Here is a 21,049-nt window from a genome sequence, read left to right as displayed (position 1 = left end):
TTTCTACCTCCACCTTCTTCACCAGATGTAACTGTCTAACACTTTGTCTGAACTTTTACTTTTGACTTCACTTGGAGTATTTTTTCGCCTTCGATACTTCCACTTTTACTTCAGTTACAGATCTGAATATTTTTACCGCTTTTGAAAATACTGATACACGGAGATACACCAAATATTAGTACAGTCAGTACTTTTCAGATAATAGTCTGAAGATATCGACATAAAATGCTTAGATTAAGGGTTTAAACACACATATGGACCTTTGGTAAATTTGCTTTTTTTTGCGGAAAGTTCACACAAACCACTGAAAAGAGGAAAGCTTTTGCCTCAGGCAGAGACCACTAAATGTTTTTCTGTTTAGACAAATAATTCTGTCCATCTCCGTCCGCCTGGAGAAACCTGAACAAACACTGACAGCGACAGTTGGATAGACGGATCCTGAAGTTACAGCTCCATTCCTCACGCTCAGCGAAAGTCCTCTACCTAACGGTGAGTAAAAGCTCTTTAACTGCATTAAAGCAGGGCTGTAACATGGATATTATCGCTTTAAACTGTTCAACTAAAACATAAAATTTGTGTCAATTGTGAAATGAGAGTACAATATAGGCCTGTATTACATCACCTACACTTACACCGAGTAGCAACTAACATATGGTCGCTGTGAAAAGGCCTGCACGGTGAAAACAGTTTTAAAGGCAAAATTTTCAGAAAAGAAATTGTGTGTTTGCTGCTTAAAATTTGCAGTTGAAACAATCCAAAAAATACTGGCACAGTCGTGGCTGACATGGTAATAGAAATACAATAAAATAATAAAATAAATGACAGAGACAATAACCGTATAAATAAATGATTAAAATAAAATAAAAGAAGTTGAAATGACAGTAAAAGTGGTGATGCTGAACGAAGATGAAGTAACTGTTTAGTTTACATGTCATTTTGTTAGTTTTGTTTCCTGAAAAAAGTGTCATTTTGATTTAGTCTTTGTGCTGAGAGAAACTGAAGTTTAAATTTTAAGCACTGTGAGTGATAAATTGAGCCGGTGGTGTCAACTGAAATTAATTACTGCCAATTCATGTGTATGAACTGAAAGATTATGCAATTTAATTTAATGTAATTTTAATCTGAAGCAGTCAATAATAGCTTTTTTTCACTGATGAGGCATTGAGAATATCAAAGAATACACACACACACACACACACACACACACACAAATAATTCAAATAATTTGGAAGTTTAATCTTTGTAGGTTCTTCTCATGATGAGGAATTTTAAGAATTTTTAATACTTTATTAAAATGTGGAACACCTCTTGGAAAATATAGTGTGCACATATACACTTCCCCATCCCAACTATTATTCTATTCTATTCTATTCTATTCTATTCTATTCTATTCTGTTCTATGGTATTCCCTAATCACGCCCCCTGATGCTCGCAGCCGTCCATTGGTGTGTGTGATCCGGAGGGGGAAGTGGGATGAACTGGTGGGTTTTCTGGGATGAAGAAACATATCCACACACACATATCGAGCTTTTGCACGTTAATCAGTAAACATGTAGCGGTCTCGAGGGCTTTCACACGTGCAGATCCGCAGATGTTGCGCGCGAGGGCTCGCCTGGTGTAAAAGGTAACGTCAGGTCTCTGTTTCTGTCTGTAACCTCACAGCTGCTCAGCGGCTCATCGCAGCCGCCGCAGCCCCGGGAGGGTGAAGGACCACCGGCTGCAGAGTTCCAGGAGAGCCGGGGGTCCCACCAGCTGCTTACCGCTGGTTTTTAACGCGTTTACTGATGTTTGAGGCGCTAAATGATCTGATAGTAGCTGTCTGTCTGTTTTGACGACATCATGATTTTGGGCTGATTTGTGTTTTTGTGCTCCAGAGCAGCGACACGCGAGGTTTATTCAAGATGTTGCCTGATCGTGGCCCACATGCCAATGCAGGCGAGGGGTGAAGCAAATGATCAAAATTATCTAAATAATATAAGATAAGATAGTTTACAAACAACTTTTTGCGGGGAAAAAAGCATAAAAAACATTTTATGGCTAAATTAATGCTGAATTATTTTCACCGTAGTGTTCCCAGTGAGGCGTTCAGATAAGGTACATGTGGATTTATGTTTGTATTTTAATTTTATTTATGTATTCATTTATGTATTTTGCTATAGGTTACATTTTTTATCAGCTGCAGTATGTTAAAAGCAAGACCCATGGAGATTTTATTTTTATTTTTATGGTATTACTGAGGGCTTACAGAACATCAGATTTTATTACCATGGCCAAAAAGTCTATCTATCTATACTCTGTAACATGATTTTAAATATAGAATTATTCTATCTTTTTCGAAAAACAATTTTAAGGTCTACTGAAATAAATAAAAAAACACAATTATTTGTAAAAAAAAAAACAAAAACAAAACAGTGATATCATTTTCAATTTTAAATCATAGTAATTATAAACATTGTTTTCTGGAAAGTTTTTCCTAGTTAAAAAATGTTTTTTTTTTTTAAAAAAACAAATTTTAGGATATGCTGAAAATAGAAAACATATGTATTTATTTGAAATATTATCTTCTTTCTGTAACACAATTATGTAAAACGTATAATTTTTAAATTGAAATTATAGTAATTAGAAATATTATTATTTTTTGTTAAAACAATGCAGTCCGATGAATTTTTAGCTTTGTTTGTTGTGTTTTCATGTCTGAACGTTAATTTTGAAATGTATAGACCTCTGTTTTGTTGTGCTCTATACATGTTTATATGACGACAGCCCTTGTGCAGCACTTAAAATATTTTAATGGCTTTTATTTATAGATTTATGACGGGAATATATTAATAACGGTATCATATAATCATACACCGTTGCTTTATGTCCAACAGGTTATGGATTCGAACCTTCCTTGTTTTCTCCTCTTCATCCTGATTGGCTGCGTCACATGCTCTCCCGATAACCATCATCATCATCACAACGCCACGCGCCGCTATGATTACTGTGTGCTCGGAGCCGGGCCTGCAGGGCTGCAGATGGGATACTTCCTCTCCAAGGCCAAAAGAGACTACATCATCCTGGAGAGGAACTCAGGGCCGGGCAGCTTCTTTAACAAGTACGATACTTTGTGATGTCGTATGTTGCAAGAGACACACGAAAAAGCAGCCTCCCGAATAACCTTTACAGGGATGGTTCAGATTTTTTTGAAGTGAGGTTGTGTGGGATACTTACTATGTACACAGATACACAGATACAGTAGATGTCAGTTGGCAGGCCCCCAAATCTAGTAAACATCATAAAAACCGCATATCCTAACATCAGAAATGTCCTAAAATTCTAGAAAAGTCATAAAATCAAAAAAATGTCATAAAAGTTTAAAAACGTACTAAAATTTGAGAAATAACCAATAATCCTACAAACATCCTAATATCCTAGAAATGTCCTGAAATCCTAGAAAAAAGACATCTTGAAATCCTGAATGTCCTAAAATCCAAGAAATTTTCTGAAATCCTAGAAACGTCCTAATATCCCAGAAATGTCCTAAAATGCAAGAAATTTCTTAAAATACGCAAAATGTCAGAAAAGCCCAGAAATGTCCGAAAATACAACAAACGTCCAAAAATCAGAGAAATGTCATAACATCCCAGAAGTGTCCTAAAATCTGAGAATTATTTTAACATCCTAGAAACGTCCTAAAATCCGAGAAATATCCAAAAAATCTTAGAAACGTCCTAAAATCTGAGAAATGTCCTTAAATTATTGCCATTGTCTTGCTACTTTGTAAAAGTGCCCCCAAACAAAGCAGGTTAAGTATTCTTGAACTTTATCTTCCTTGTATTTAAAACATTTAAAACACTAAGTACCTCATATAACCCCACTTGAAAAAATCCGAACCGTCCCTCTAACTGCTGCGTCCTCTGCTCTGCTTTAAGGTACCCGAGGCACAGGAAGCTCATCAGCATCAATAAGATCCACACGGGACGGCAGAACCGAGAGTTCAACCTGCGCCACGACTGGAACTCGCTGCTGAGCGATAAACCCGACCTCCTGTTCAAGAGGGTGAGCAGCGAGTTCTACCCGCCGGCCGACGCCTTCCCGCTCTACCTGTCCATGTTCGTGAAGGAGCTCGGGCTGAGGGTCCGGTACGGCGTGGACGTCGGGAGGATCCGGGCGGTGCAGTCAGCCACCGACAGGAGCTACATCCTGACTGATCAACATGCGACGGACTTCACGTGCAGGTAGATGACGTCACGCTGAACCTGAGATCCAAACTTTACATTGGTTAGGATTGTGGATTGTCTGTCCTCCAGGGACGTCTCTGGGATTTTAGGACTCTGGGGGATTAGCCTGGACCTCTGTAGGGGGGTCGGTGATGATCCTCCTATTTGAATGCTTTTGATGCACTCTGGCACCTTATTAACCCTGAAAAACTCTTTATTTTATACTTTAATTTTGAATCGTGATATTAAAAATAGTAGTTAGTGGTTAGTAATTAGTAGAAACAGAATACTTTACAAATACTATCATTAAAAATAAATTGACAAAAGTTTAAGAAAAAAGTCTTTATTTTAACTATGTTCATTCAGTCTAATATAAGTAAGGATAAATTATTGGATCCAGGGCTTTTTTAATATTATTAGGGACTGTTTGTTATTTATGAGAAAGGAGGGGGTGGTGCATAAAGGGGTGGCTTGTCAATTTTTTTTTTTAAATTTTGGTATAGGGGAGAGCCATACAACTGAAATGGCCGTATTTTGTATTTATTTTACTGCTGATTTTTAAAGAAAACAGGGCCGTGGGTTTGGAATTTATTTTCCTTTTAACATTTTTTGGCAGTTTTTTTCCTTTAAATTTTTGTGTTTATTTTTGATTATTTTTTTCTTTTCTTGAAAAGTTATCTTATATTTCTTTTTCTACGTTCTAGTTTTTTTTTTTTTCTCTAAACTGTTTTCGCCTATGCCTTTTTTGGGAGAGGGGTTAACACTTTTAGTGATTTTTTAAACCTGCGGGCCTGCCAACCATTTGTTATAGTCAGAAATCTGTAAAAACAGAAATTGGATTTTGACATTTCGGATGGTCCTTAAACACATGATGTGCGATGAACGCTTCATGCATTTTCCTTGAGTCGCTCACTGAGGCTCAAGGAAAAAATGTCTGCAGTTGTGGTGAGGGTAAAAAAATAAATCAGAGGCGGTTCGCTTGGTTTTACCTATTCTTAATCTATTCTTTTAACTTTATATTCACACACATATTTAGATCCGGGGCTCTTAATAAAACATTCGGGGCTGAGACCTCGGACGTCCAGGCCTAATGGCGCCGCTCTCGTCCTCTCTCCCTCAGCGTCCTGCTGGCAGCCACAGGTTTGTGGGTTCCTCAGAAGGTCGAGTTTTTGGGTTCTGACCTGGTCGAAGGCTACGAGTCCATCTCCACTGATCCTGAGGACTACAGGAACCAGGCTGTGCTGATTCTGGGCAAAGGGAACTCGGCTTTTGAAACGGCCCAGAGCATCCTGGGAAGAGCCAGTCGGGTGCACATGCTCAGTTCCAGCCCTGTTCGACTCGCCTGGCAAACTCATTATGTCGGAGATCTCAGGTAACGCCAAAGACGTTTCTCTTCAGGTGTTGCCCCACAGTCCTGTTACATAACCTCAAGTTCCCGACTATCAGCATCAGTAATGTTCCTGTTCATTTGATTCTAACTCCTCTAAGGGTTAATGTATTATTTTGAAAATGTTATTTTTTTTTGTGTTTTTCTTTAATCTAAAAACATAGTGGCATCATGACAAAAACCTAGAATTTAAAGGGTTAAAATTCTAAAAATTAATGAATATTTGATATTTATGATTAGGACTTATGTTGGTTAAAAAAATAACTCAATGAAAGTAGAAAACTATAATAATGTTTAATAATTTTAATAGCGTGAGAGCGGTATGAGTGTGATTATTTGACGCTGCACAAAAAATAATAATGTATAAAAATCAATGTTGGTGCTAATATTGACATATTCCAGACTGTGATAATCCAAAAAATCTACTTAGCATGTAGTAAACTGAAAATAATTCAGTTTTGCATTTTTTTTCCATCTAAAAACATAGTGGCATTGTCACAAAACCTGGAATTTAAAGGTATAAAATTCTGAAAATTAATGAATATTTGATATCTATGATTAGGACTGATGTTGGTTTAAAAAAAAAAAACTCAATGAAAGTAGAAAATCATATAAACTTAGACTGTTTAAATGCCTGGTCTTTAGAGCGGAGTGGTTTGAGTGTGAGTATTAGATACTCCACATTGTTTTGTTTGTTTATTTGAAGTTACTTTTATTTCGTATTTTTAGTATATAACACTGATGATTCTGTTTTTACTACATATTTAATACTATTTTTTTTGCTAGATTAATTTTTATTTGTATCTGTTTATTTTTGTTGATTAATTTTTCTATGTTTATTGTTTGAAGTTACTTTTATTTTCAGATTTCTATTATATGACATTGACTTTTTCACTTTTCACAGTGCATAATCCTGGGAAAATCTAATTTTTTAAAAAAAAATGATGCATTTTGTTAACATTTTTTATTTAACTGATCTCTGCTTTTCGTTTTCAGGGCCGTAAATAACGAGCTATTAGACACATATCAGCTGAAGTCCCTCGATGGGTTGGTGGAGGCGAGCTTGGACAAAATAGTTATCGCTCAGCGAAAGGAGGAAAGCAGAACAAGATCAAGCGCAAAGAAGAAAGAGAAGAAGCGTCAGATGTACCTGACGTTAAAGAAGTACGTGCAAGAGAAGAACAGCTCCGATGTGACCGGAGACGAGCTGCCCGGGTATTACTTTGACAACTTCTCTGTGCGAAAACCCTACGACCGCGTGATTCGATGCCTCGGCTTCAGATTCAACTTCAGCATATTTGACAGGTGCAGACTTATGCAACATGGTATTGTACTGTGTCAGTATTTGTACTTTAATGTACCTCCCTGTCAACAAACATAACACGTAATGTTCATCCTCGCAGCTCTGCGTGCCCTCCGAACAGCGACAATGCCAAAGGGAGGTTGCCGGGGGTGACGGCGTGGTATGAAGGGAAGAACACGCCCGGTTTGTTTGTTCTGGGGACCGCCGCTCACTCCAGAGACTACCGCTTATCTGCTGGCGGCTTCATCCATGGATTCCGGTACACAGGTGAAAGTCCAGCTGGTGTTTGTTATTTTGCGACATTTAGGGCAAATAAGACCCAGTCACAGGGTCTTATCTGCTCCACAGGGTCTGCAGGGAAAGTACACAATTGTGATAGTACTAAATCGTCGCCCTAGAAAACTCAACTACCTCGGTCAAAAAAGAGTGCTGCGAGGATGGTTTTTCTTGTAGATTAGATCAGATTAGATTTGCTTCATTAATCCTGAAGGAAAATGAAGCACAAAGCAGCTCACAGTATCAATCAGTCAATCTAATGTTATTTATATAGCACCTTTCAAACAAATCAAATGCAATTAAAAGTGCTTTATAATTTGATTTAAACCAAAAGTAAGTAAAAGTAAAACCATTAAAAAAAATTAAATAGTAAGACACTACATGAAAGCCAGACTGAAAAAGATAGGTTTTTAGGTTTTGCTTAAAAAAACATAAACTAGTAAGACATTAGAGGAGTAAGACTAAAGAGTAGGACTAAAAAGATAGATTTTTAGTTTAAAAGTATCAACATTTTGAGCTTTTCTCAGAAAAGCAGTAAAAAAAGAAGTATACAACGAGACAATAAAAAGCAAGTTAAAAACAACAGATAAAAAAAACATACAAAAACAGAAATACAAACCTAGAAAACACTAAAGTAAACACTGAAAATAAAAATCAGCTAACCCGGAAGTTAACGTTTCCCTGGTTCTCTTGACAAAAAGCCTGTGGGATTTTTCCAGTGGATTTTGAGCTATTACAGAAAATAAGCTTTGCAACAACAATAAAAAGGTTATTGATGCTTATGCATTTTGTTCAGCAAGATAATCTTTGCAAATGAACACCACTTTTATGATTTTTGAATCATAAATCCAAAAACAAAAAGTCAAAAGCTAACATTATGCTATAAAGTCTAGGCTTGGGCGGTATGTAATATGTCAAACCTTCATACCTTCTTGAAGCTTCACTGATATTCAGCTTCACTGTGTTATTTAAATTCTCTGTGTGGATTTCCTGCCGCAGCCCGTGCTGTACATCGTGTGCTCGAGCAGCGTTACCATGGCAACCAGTGGCCATCGACGACGCTATTGACAACGCAGCTGCAGTCCTGGATTCTGAAGCGGGTCAACGAGGCCTCCGGGACGTACCAAATGTTCGAGGTTCTGGGGGACGTCATACTTCTTAAAGGGTAAGTGGATGTTATTTTGATATCAGTAACTATACCTGCTGACCAGCATCAGACGACTAAACCGCCTTAACTGGCTTCTTTTGATTAATGTGAGACAAAATACACCTGCTGTATAACTACACCATTATCACCCTTTGAGGGGTGTGTTTTCGAGAAATATATTTTTAACTCACTTCACTTTAATGATAAGTGTAAAAAAAAAGAGGGTCAAAATAGGTATCGTTTTTCAGATGTGAAATTCTGTCAGTGACTTTAACCCTTCAGGGCCCGCTTTAATATTACACACACTCGTATTTCTCTGAGCACAAAATCCATTTGATATTATAATACATACATAATATTATACATTTATATTATTTTCTGCTTTCATTGAGTTTTATTTTTAAACCAACATCCACACTAATCATGAATATCAAATATTCATTAATTTTCAGAATTTTAATCTGTTAAATACTAGGTTTTTGTCGCGCTGCCACTATGTTTTTAGATGAAAAACAACACAAAAAATAATTATTTTCAATATAATACATGCAAAATAGAATTTTTTGGGGCATTACCACAGTCTGGGATATGTCAGTGATTAGCAGCATCATTGATTGCTCATCAGGTGGAAAATATTGAAAATGACAAATTACAAGTCAAAAGCCCAGAATGACACCCAGAAATAATACAAGTCCTGTTTTTCTGCTCTGATGGCTGTGGGATCAAAAATGTCAGTTTGAATGGGTTTCAATGGAGCATTTTTGGACCTTAACAGTCTGAATGTAACTATTTAGTTTCCACAGTGTATTTTAGACTTATTGTAGGAGCTGAGCTGGAAATTCACTGATTAAACAGAAATGCATAATGTTGCAATAATTGATGCCAAATGCATGAACACAGCCAAAATTATCATAAAATGAAGAATGGAAAGTGCGTTAAATGCACCAAACTGTCCCTAAGGGTTAAACGCAGGCAATGGCAGAGTTGACAGATAATGTTTGAATTGCAACAACAAAAAAATGTTATTATTTTAGTATCACTCTCTGTGTGTAATTGTACATAAAATGCTGCTCTTCATGGGCAAAAATCACCAAATTTTATTGCTGGAAATTACATTGCAAATCACCTTTTTTCACAATAAACAGATGCAAAATCAATCCTGCATCATATTATTGTCGTTTCTTCTCTTTGGTTTTCAGCTCTCACTGTGAATACGTGGAGGAGTTTACCCTCCAGGCTCTGCCTCAGTTCTCCTCTCTGTCGGGTCACGAGGTCTCCCACCACGGACTCATAGTTCTGGTCATGCAGTACGGGAAGGAGAAGATAGACTTCCTTGGTCGGGGCAGAGCAGAAACAGACTGGACCAAAGCTTGGAAATCCAACTTTCTGCACCCTGTTTTATATTACTATGACACACTTCCCACTGGTGAGTACAAATACATGAAAAAGTGTACTTTTTAGTTATAGAATTACTTCAAAGGCTCAATTAGAGGCTCGGTCTGGTTATCATGCAGTACATTTTTATAAAAGTTCTTTGGACGTATAAAAGCAGGTTTTTGGCTACCTGCTGGAGTCAACTTTACTAAGCTGCTTCGATCACGCACACAATACGTATATATTCTTAAACTTTTGTTAATATGGACATGTTACACATATTATTAGCTCGGTAAGAATTTCTAAAATTCAATCATTCGGTTAATTTCTCTGACATCATGAGCACTGAAGAAGACGGTTTTATTACTACAGTAAACAAGAGAGACTCAAAAAAAGTAACTAGTAGATTATCTTAAAAATGTCCAGAGAACTATATTCATAGTCATGTGTTTGAAATTATTTTAGAGAATTATTAGAATTTTTAAGCTTTTTTTTCAGGTCATTTCCTGCTTTTTTTTTTTAAAGAAAAATGTCCAGTCCAGTGAACTGTATTCGTAATTATATTTTTCAAATTAATTTACAGAATAATTATAATTTTTATGCTTTTTTTCTAGGTCATTTCTAGCGTCTTCTTTGTTTGTTTTTTTACCTTCTTGTTTTTTCAATTAATAGCCTGGGCTATTAGCTGAAGTTTTACTGTATGAATGAATGTTAAAGTACATTTTGTTTTCCCCAGAGGAAGAAATGAAGCTCCGTCCGAATGGCTGGCCTTTACCGAGGCCCAAAGCTATTCACCACATGATCGAGGACTTCCTCACAGAGTGGGACAGTCCTGTGTCTCATATCCAGCCGCTGCGGCGTTTCCTGGAGCACTGTGTCCACACTGACCTCAGGGCCTTCTATGCGGGTAAAGCTGCATGTTTGTGCTGCAAATACTCATTTTTAAAGAATATCACACTGATCTGTGTATTGATACAGCTTTCTCAGGGACATAGAAAACCTGTAAAAGTCATGGAATTTCATTATCACATTTTCCAGGCCTGGAAAAGTCATGGAATCACTAAACATCATGGAGCGTTATGGAAAAGTAATTGAATTTTGTCACAGTAATATTGAAAAGTCGTTACAGTAATCTTTCATAGATAACCTTCCATGTGATGTAAAATATTTTTTTCAGTTTCTGTGTGCGTAACATATCTCCAATTTACACATTTTGACCTGGTCGTAGATTTTTAATCGAGACCAGTAAACGGTAACAGATTTATTTGTTAACATAATTACTGTGATTGGATATAAAACTTCCTTCTTCAAGTCCAGCCAATCACGGTTTGGTGTGTCGGGCTTTTAAACGTCACACCTCTTTTTGTTCTGTGATGCCGGCATGCTGCCTAAAATTACACACTGGGGTGATATGATGCCGCCGTTATTTGGTTGTGTGTAAAAATGTGAAGAACCATAGAGACGGGACTTTGTAGCGCCTTTATAGTTAAATCTCGGCATAAAAGGGGCTAATTTTTCTCTCGTCTTTTAGAGTCATGTTTCCGCTCCTCCCTCACCCACCGGAAGCCGCCGCTGTTTTGTCAGCACGGATACTTGAAGCAGCAGGGCGTCGCTCACAACAGTCAGCTGTGGCAGCACAACCACGATGCCGGACTGATGGCGGGCGAGCAGGACGCAGACATATCAGGGGCCGACCCCGCATTCCCCAAATACGTGGCACAAGCTGGAGCCTCTGTGTCTTCAGGCCTGAAACTCGACTTCTGATTGTTAAAGTTAAGACTGTGATGCTGTTCTGGTTCCTCAGACTTTCTACCTCCAGCACCCTTAATTAGTCCCTCCACAAGACCAAATATTTGACAGAATACCATCCTACAGATCAGGCTCCCAACGTTTTTGGATTGTGATCCCTTAAAGGAGCAGAGTGTAGGATTTTAGAGGATAAATCGGCAGAAATGGAATATAAGTGTTTTCTGCGCTTTTCTCACCTCAAAATGAGCCGTTTATATCTACATAGGAAGCAGGTCCTCATCTATGGAGATCATGGATGTATTAATAAGATATGGATACAGCACTGACGCGAAGCCGCGTTTATTCGTTTGAGAGATGCTCAATAGGGCATGAAGCAAAAAAACCCCAATATTATTAATATATAAAATACCTGTATCTTCCACGTTATCAGTGAACATTTAACTTCCGCCGGTGGAGCGACTGACTTCCGGTTTAGCACTTCGCTAAAGCTCAAATGGCGACCTGATTGCGTCTCTTTTAGACTTTCCAAATACTATCAAACTGAATGGCTCAAATCTAGATAGTGAAATGAGTCATTTTTGGAGGTTTGACGCTCATAAAAAAATGATTTACTGATTTACAAAATAATAATAATAAATATTAATTAAATAATCTTTCCCAATTTAAGTCAATGGGACCCATGGCGTCACAAGACGGACCTGCACAGTTTGGGCCACTATGTAAAATTTGCATCAAAGCCTGGTGTGCTTCCTGTGGGCATGACGGAGAGCACTACGTTGCACCTCCATGTTTCTACAGTAACGGACGAACCAAACATTTACTCGGATTTTCCCGTTGGCCACCGCTGAACAGTTAGAGGCCCCTCCTTGATGAGCAGCATCGATAAAACCACTTTTTAAACATTTTTTTGCATGAAACTACTTTATTCAATGTTTTTAACATTTTAAATAACGAGGTCTGTATGTTTGAAGAGGAAGAAACCTCTGCGGATAATTCGGTAAAATCCTCCTGAACATCTGGATTTTATGTCTGTCTCTGACATTTAATCACGTGATCCGTTTGTTTTGGAGAGATTCTCAATAATTCGTCTCCCGATAAAATCCTGAACACTGAAGGACTTCTAACAGGAGAAGTTTCAGTTGGTTGCAATCTGCAATCCTCACCACTAGATGTCACTTTATCTCTTAAAATCTTAACACGCTGCTCCTTTAAAAAAAGTTTATTTCTGCTGACAAACCCTCTTCAATAGATGTTAATCCACACTTGACTATTTCAACCAAAGAGTTATTTTCCCTTCTTTAATTTAATTGTGTTTAAGGGTCTAAAGGAGAAAAAATATTCAGTTATTCACAAGAAAAAAAAGCAAATATTGGAGGAAAGTCTAAAAACTAAGGGACTGTTCATTATTTATTAGAGTGGAGGGGATGGTTTAACAAGGAGGAGACATGTTAATTAGTTTTTTTAGTACTGAGGAGGGACTTTTTTATTTTGACATAAGGGGCATATACATTTAAATGGCTGCATTTTGTGCTTATTTTACAGGCGAATTTTTTTAGAGAAAATATGTTTAGGAGCATGTTGTCTTTAAAAATCACCAAAATTACACCGTTTATCATAACCCGAAACTGTGAGAACAGAAATGATCCTTGGATTTTCAAATTTACGACAGTGCTTGAACACATTATGTGGGACAAACAGTCCGAATCTGAGCTTAAAATAGTGATCTGTCATCAAAGTCACAAATGTTCAAATTTTCCCAAAAATAAATGTTTGCATGAACTAAGCCGCATGCACAACAATAGAACCGAGGCTATTTTCAACAACATAATTTCGTCTCAACATTTAACTTTAAAAGATCAAAGGGTCATTTTTAAAATTTAATTCATGGTGGTCATGCATTTTCCACCAGTCACTCAGGGAGGCTTGAGGAAAAATATTTGTAGCTTTGAATAGCGTAAAAAAATAAAAATAAAATCAAAACTCACACCCCAGGCACCCCCATCCTCTAAAAAATAAAAAACAGTCCCTAAGCATTATTTATTTTTTATAATAATATCACAGCCTCTCAGACTTCATCATTATGTGATGTAATCACTGCTTATCACCAGAGAGGCACCTTATCCCTTGAGCGCTCCCTAGTTTTTATTCCTCAGAAAATATTTATATACATTATCATGGCATTTACATATCACAAATATATAGATTATATAAAGATATATAAGTCGAGGGTGGTTGTTACTAAATGAAAATGCATTATACATTTTACATGATGTAACCTGATGAAACAAACAATAAAGAGGGAATACAGACTGTTTTTAATCTAATTTTGTTTTCGTGTTTTTCCCCACAAGCTTAATTGAATACATTTAACACGGGGTACGGACATCCCAGATTTCCATTACAAAAGTTATGTAATATTTATCATAATATAAAAAAAATCATGGAAAATAAAGTAAAGTGCACAACAAATAAACGAGGACCAGAAATACTCTATTGATCTCCAGGGGTAACTTGTGATTTGTACAAACTTTTTGATGCCAAGCATTGAGAGTTTTAGCAAGTAGGAATAAGATGTATGAAAAGAATTAAGTAAAAATATAGAATGATAAAAATATAGAATAATAATATGATAAAATGTGCACCAGTAAAAATATACAATAACAATGATGTGCATTATGCTTTAACTTCACACCAATATGTAAAATGTTTTATAATTTTAATCGTAATAATTTTATATAATAGTTTTAAAATTAATCCGTTGTTTAATTAAAATAATTAATTAAATATTATGTAATATTTATCATAATATAAAAATAGAGTAAAAATAAATAGCACAACAAATAAATCAAAAGCAGAAAAGCAGAAACACTTTATTGATCTCCAGGGTAAATTGTGATTTATACAGTTGCTCTGATGCCAAGCATTGAGAGTTATAGAAGTGAAAATCAGAAGTATGAAAACAGAAAATAAATAAAAATATATAATTAAATAAAATATAAATGACAAAATAAAATAAAACATGTGTATCAGTAAAATATGAAAAAACAGTATGTGCAATGTCATTTAATTTAATTGTCATTTAATTTAACGTGTTTTATTAACTACTGTTAATCTTCCACAGTGCTCATGTGTGAAGTAATCTGAGCGTGACATCTTTTTAAAAATTGTTTTGAGAGCTTCATATTTAAATCTTTTTTTAAAATTTAATTTAATTCTTATTTTTATTTTAATCTTAATAAAATTTAATTTAATTTAACGTGTTTTGTGAACTACTGTCAATATTTTTAAAATTGTTATGAACGCTTCATATTTTAATATTTTTAATTTAGTTTAATTTAATTTAATTCTTATTTTTATTTGTATTTTAATTAAATTTATTTTTTTCATTTAACGTGTTTTGTGAGCTACTGTTAATATGGTGCGCATGCGCGAAGGAATCGGAGCCATGGATCCATCTGCTGATTGGTTGCGCGGGTGCGTTGATCCGATTGGACGGGAGCTAATGAACAACACGGAATCTGATTGGTCGTCGCTGCACGGCGTGTACAATAAAAATACTTTTTACTGCCTCTAACCCGTCAATGTAGAACAGGGGACATTTTGGTTTTGGAAAGGAAGGGTGTATGTTTTATGGTGCCAAAATAATTAAAATTATGGGGCTGGAGAGGCTTTAACGGTGTTTCTGTGTGTCTGCGCGCGGTGTAATGGCTCCTCGGTGTCGCTGACGGCGCACTCTCCGTGTTAATGACGTTAAAAATGGCCGTTTTTAGCTCCGCGCCGTCGTGTAAACACAGCCTCCGTATGTCGCGGTGAAGTATGGACGGGTGGAGCCCAATCATCGCTGCAGCCTCGGACAATGACCGCTCCAGCTCCGAGGGGGAGTACATGGTGGAGCCGGGACCCGAGGATGAGCCCCGGGAGGCGGGCAGAGAGCAGCGGGGCAGCCCGGAGAGGATGGAGCCGGGGGGACCCGCCGCTGTCGGGTTCGGGATCAGTGGGACCGGGGAGGGGAAGGTGGTGCTGGGTCGGGTCGGACAGAGAGACGATAAGGAGCTCCGGTACCTGCACCTGCTGTGGGAGCCCGGACGACCGGAGCTGAGTGCCGGTGCAGTGCCGAGCAGGATGGGGAAGGTGACGGGGAGCCGGGCCCGGAGGCACCACAGAGCCGTCCGGAGCCTCGGTCCTCTGGGGAAAGACATTTATGGTAAGAGGCACTTATATTTTCTGTTAATTTAGTAAATAAAAAAGAGAGTTAGGTGTTGGTTAACTTCAAAATACTCGCTAAAAAAGTAAAGTTAACCATAATGTATCTCATCGCTAATGCACCGTTAAAAATATTAATAAAAAAATAAAAAACAGTTGTTTTTACGGGAAAAAAAGGCAGTTGTGGTTGCCAGAATATTTTTTTAAATACAGTGAAAATGTAAAACATCCTTTCAGAGAACAGGACATGTAAATTTTACATTTTAAAACTGTTTTCAACTGTAAAACTGTTGTAACAACATTTTTAAACCGTAAAATTGACACTGTCCATTTGTAATACAAATAAAAATAAAAACAATAATGCACTAATATTGTAATGTATTTAAACAATTCGATTTTTGATTAATAACGATAAGTTATGTTGATATAGTGACTAAATGGTTCAAATAAAAATAATAGAGAACAGTCTGGTAAGTTCAGAAAACTAAACATGAAGTAAACTATTGATGAGCAGTGTGCTGTGCAGGTGTGATTTCAGTGGCCGATTAATCGGCAGTCCTGTGGGAAGTGTGAAGCCAGTGAATGATTTCTTTGTTTGCTGCTCTGCAATCTGACCCCCATCACCCGGTCATTAAACTGTTTACATACCTGTCACTTTGAATGTCTTATCTCCACAGCTGTCAAAAGACTGAGGGAAGCAGCAAACAGCAATGATATAGACACAGGTAGGTGCACAGAGGCGAAGCAGTAAAATGACCTGCATGTGGTGCAAAGGGAAGTTTATGCTAACAAAATGTTGTTCTTCCAGTTCGAAGGCTCCTGCAGGATGAGATTGACCCCTGTGCAGCAGATGACAAGGGAAGGACGGCCCTCCATTTTTCCTCCTGCAATGGCAACGAGAGCATTGGTAGGTTGATGATTATATTTTGGGAAATCATATATAATGCAGCAGGATGGTTGCAGTTTGAAGAGCAAAGTTTACACAACCATGTATGCAACAATCCATACTGCTGTAGCATAATTGAACACAGCATTTTCACATCACTCACAATTACATCTACATTTTTACAATTAAATGTGTCTTTTAAAATATTTCTTTATGTCTGTAGTGCAGTTGTTGCTGAGCCACGGCGCTGACCCCAACCAGCGAGACAGTCTGGGGAATACCCCCCTCCATCTGGGTAAGACAGACGAGTCACCATGTCTCAGAAAACCTGCAGCTCTGTGTTCACTTATTCAAGGTTTCACTCTGACTCGCAGCTGTGCAGCTGCTTCAGCGCACACCTGCCAAATGAAGGGAAACTTCAGAATTACGTAACTTAACTGATGTTTTTTTTTGCATGCAGCAGGTGTTGTAGAACACTTTTTTCTCGTAATTTAAACCATTTTAACCTCTGTCTCTGCAGCGGCCTGTACCAACCATGTGCCTGTAATCACCACACTGCTGAGAGGAGGTGAGACCTCTGCAGAGGTGTTTCATTCTGTGTTTACATGTCGCTCAGTTTCCTGTTAGAGTTTGCTGAAAATAAAGGGGAGCAAAATCAACTTTGTTTATTTAAACATTATTTGTGGGGTGTCTGTTCTGAAAGAGAACGTATAAGTCCAAATGCTTTAAAGGACAGTGTTTTATTTTTATAAATAGAGAATTTCAAATAGACTCCTTGGAGAGGAATACCTTACTCTATGGTTATTTACCAAAAATACAGCAAGAGCCACAGGTTCCCTTTTAAAAGGGTACTTTACTTTTTTTTTCAACTCGCTTTGTTTCATAAGAATGAGGGCAGTATGTGTTAAAGGGTTGGACTGATGTGAAAATGTTGAAACCAGTTTGATATTAAGCCGAACACAGGACCGAATTTTACCAGTTGTCCAAGTGATGATCACAGTCTGTGATATGTTAATGATTAGCAGCTACATTGATTGTGACAGGTCACCTAGTGGAAATAGCATGTATTTCCTCCATATGCCAAATATGGTCAAAATGACCTCATCAGGTGGAAAATAGTGAAAATGACAAATTCAGAGTCAAAAGCCCAGAATGACACCCAGAAATAATACAAGTCCTGTTTTTCTGCTCTGATGGCTGTGGGATCAAAAATGTCAGTTTGAATGGGTTTCAATGGAGCATTTTTGGACCTGAACAGTCTGAATGTAACTATTTAGTTTCCACAGTGTATTTTAGGCTTATTGTAGGAGCTGAGCTGGAAATTCACTGATTAAACCGAAATACACAATCTTGCCAAGATGTATGCCATGTGCATGAACACAGCCAAAATTATCTTAAAATGAAGAATCCAAATTGATTAAAAACAGCAAAGAGTCCCTAAGTCTCTTATTTCTAATGCAATACAAGTTGGATTTAGCGACGTGATGCCGTCAGCTTGATGGCGGCTACTTTTTAATTTCCCAGAATGTGTAGTAATGTCAAATGTCGGTTCAGCTGCTCAGCCTAAAATCAAACTGGTTTATTTTTTCCATCACTGGCAAAACCAGAAATTCCCCCCGACTCTAATGTGTTAATCCTACATTTTACCATCGCCAGGATCTCCCCGCTTCTCTCCCAAGACCCCTTTATTCTTCAATTAAATCGTAAATCCACTAAACCATTTAATGAGCCTGCGTAACAGAGAGATTTGTGCTGTCATTGTGTCTGTTCAGGAGCCCGTGTGGACGCCCTCGACCGAGCAGGAAGGACCCCGCTGCATCTCGCACGCTCCAAACTGAACATCCTGCAGGAGGGAGATTCCCGCAGCCTGGAAACCCTGAGAGGGGAAGTCACACAGGTAGAGAACGCGTTCACCTGCCTGGATAAGGATTTGGATGGTGATTGTGCATCCTTGATTTTTACAAACAGGCAGTTTATTTGAAGATTTTTATGTTTGACTTACCTCGCAGATCATTCAGATGCTGAGGGAATACCTGAACTTAATGGGCCAGAGTGAAGCTAAAGAGAGGCTGGAGCACATTTCGACACAGCTGCAGCACACGCGCACCAAAGAGCAGGTGAGACATGACGAACGATTCTCAGATTTACGTACAGAAAAACAAAATCTCTGCCGAAACTAAACTTAAATGTTTCTTGGGGTGTTTTTTTATTTGCATATTGTTATGCATCATAACTGTATTTGTGTTTTTGTTTTTTTTTCAGGTGGATGAAGTCACCGATTTATTGGCCAGTTTTACATCGCTCAGTCTACAGAAGCAGAATTTGGGGGATAGGTAGAAGATGAAGAACATAGAGAGCTGAAGTCCTGCTTTTTTTTTTAAGAAATCAGTTGCACCACTGATCACGGCCAGACAAGTAAATGCTGAAGGTTTTCTGTCCATATTCCAGACTAAATATTTATCCTCAGAGCTGCTGAGAACAGAAACATTTAAACTTTGTCATTTTAACAGAGATAACACAGTTATTCTGAGAACCCTTAATGCGTCAAAGGCCTCAGTTTGGACATGGTTGTTTTGATATTCACAAAATTTGGGATGTATATTTCTGTCATCATTTCGGACTTATTTCTAATTGGTTGTCATAAGCTCCGCCCACTCCAAAGTCTGCCCTTTTGAATTTTGTGCATTTTTCATTAATTTTATGCTAACTTTTAGAACGCCTCCTGAAGGGTTTGTTGGACTCATTTCAGGTTTGGGTGGTTTAACTCTGACTAATGTGACGATAATTTGTGAAGGAATAGTTGTTAGCTTGAATGATGCGGTCATGTGTGAACACGCCATTTGAAGAACTTAACAGACATAAGACATTTTGATAGTCTGATACCCCTTCTCCACCAACATGAAACTGTTTTTGTTCTTCCACACCTAATTTCAAACTGTTCAGAGCCTTTTAACCAAAAATAAAGTAGTTCAGAACCTAAAAAGTTGGTTTTCAGCTGAACAAATAGCAGGTTTTCCTTGACCTGAAGTGTGAACTGTAATGACATCAGTTTGATGGAAAAAGTTTTTTGAATGATTCAACTGATCCATCTCAAATTTGGGCAGCTGAATCTCGAGACCGTCAAGATGCCAAATTGCGAAGCACACAAACACAGCAACATGACCGATGCTGTGTTTGTGTGTTCTCTTGCACATAAGTGAGCTCAGAAAGTGGTATAAGATTAGCAAAAGGTCATTTCCAGCACCACTCACACGAAACCAGAGATACCATCTAACTTCAGTGTACATCATGTGACTTTCATGTAAATGCACGGCTAAGCTGACTGGCATCGCTCCAGTATCCCCCGACCTCTGCGAAAGTGTGAGGGCCCTTTTGTTGCTGCTTTCAACTTTGATTTTGTCAGCATTTACTGCACCGATGAGGTTGTAACAGTGTGTAATGCTGCTGTGCTTACAATGCTAACAAAAATCCTGTTGGTTAAAAAGAAAAGATGCCGTTACTGCAGATGTTGCAGATATCCATTTAGTACTTGGACCGAAAGGAGTATTGCATGTAGGCTTTTCAGAAAAAACTATAAAGGAAACCCCCGAGGGAAACATACACTGAGAGCAAGAAGCTGGTGGAGCCGAAACAAACCCAGGAGTGCAGCAGGGCCTCAGCTTTCTATTGTGTGTGTGTGTGTGTGTGTGTGTGTGTGTGTGTGTGTGTGTGTGTGTGTGTGTGTGTGTGTGTGTGTGTGTGTGTGTGTGTGTGTGTGTGTGTGCTGACGTGTTCTCGTCTTGCCTGCCGTTATTAGCTCAGTTCTCTGGTAATCATGAGATTTTCTCATGAAATGATTCAACAGTCCTCACTGTTGTATTGTCGGTTTTCTTATCTACAGCATCTTTGTATCTCGTTGCCTTTTTCTCTTGTTTTGCATGTTATGTTTGTATGTGAAACCGTACTGTAAAAAAATGATTTAGCTGTCATTGAAGTGGATTTATGTGATTTAATAAATCAGTATGTTGGCTAAACTTGTGAAATGTTGTATTTCAGAATCAATATTATATTAATATTATCACATGAGACCTGTTTTAGATTTTGTATATTATCATACAGTTAGTGTCTTAAAGGCTGTGTCACAGTAAAATAATGTAATTTTCTGAAATTACCCTGTTCTATGTAGTCATTACATCCACATTACTGATGATTTCTGAAAAGTCTCATTGTGTAAATAGTTTGTGAAAGAATCAACCCTAAAACATTGTCACAACATCACTATAATAACAATAATAATAATAATAATAACAACAGAGTTTATAGAGAGCACAAAGCAAAAGCAGAAATGGGATATATAGAAAGCAATGCAACAACAGAAAGTTAAATAGTCCTAGTGGGCTAAAGCATGACAAAACTAAGGAAGATATAGAAGAAACAAAATTAAAACAAAAATAATGCAAGATACAGGATGCAAAATGTCAATATAAAACAATACAAACAAATAGACCAAAACCTAAAAAAGCAATAAAAGCACAAATAAAAG

The 21,049-nt window shown here is 37.6% G+C and overlaps 2 protein-coding genes across 2 annotated transcripts; both read left to right on the top strand.

Moving 5' to 3' along the window:
- Positions 1-1,466: 1,466 nt before the first annotated feature.
- foxred2 (FAD-dependent oxidoreductase domain containing 2) lies at positions 1,467-13,752 on the top strand. Its single transcript, XM_042504229.2, has 10 exons — positions 1,467-1,624; positions 2,874-3,097; positions 3,915-4,220; positions 5,323-5,574; positions 6,586-6,894; positions 6,993-7,159; positions 8,168-8,333; positions 9,515-9,741; positions 10,426-10,596; positions 11,221-13,752. Exons 2-10 carry the CDS (start codon positions 2,877-2,879, stop codon positions 11,451-11,453), a joined length of 2,052 nt encoding a protein of 683 aa, XP_042360163.1. The 5' UTR covers positions 1,467-1,624; positions 2,874-2,876; the 3' UTR covers positions 11,454-13,752.
- Positions 13,753-15,000: 1,248 nt separating this feature from the next.
- Positions 15,001-20,540, top strand: ankrd54 (ankyrin repeat domain 54). The gene is made up of 8 exons (XM_042504857.2): positions 15,001-15,642; positions 16,319-16,366; positions 16,450-16,548; positions 16,751-16,822; positions 17,048-17,095; positions 18,300-18,424; positions 18,537-18,644; positions 18,790-20,540. The coding sequence occupies exons 1-8, from the start codon at positions 15,255-15,257 to the stop codon at positions 18,862-18,864; spliced, it is 963 nt and encodes a 320-aa protein (XP_042360791.1). The 5' UTR covers positions 15,001-15,254; the 3' UTR covers positions 18,865-20,540.
- The last annotated feature ends 509 nt before the right edge of the window (positions 20,541-21,049 follow it).

The sequence above is a fragment of the Plectropomus leopardus genome, chromosome 18 (genome assembly GCF_026936395.1).
Source record: "Plectropomus leopardus strain MGB_pleo_1.0 chromosome 18, ASM2693639v1, whole genome shotgun sequence".
Lineage (NCBI taxonomy): Eukaryota > Metazoa > Chordata > Actinopteri > Perciformes > Serranidae > Plectropomus > Plectropomus leopardus.
Note: the sequence above shows the minus strand (reverse complement) of the source record. Positions and strands in the feature narration are given on the sequence as shown.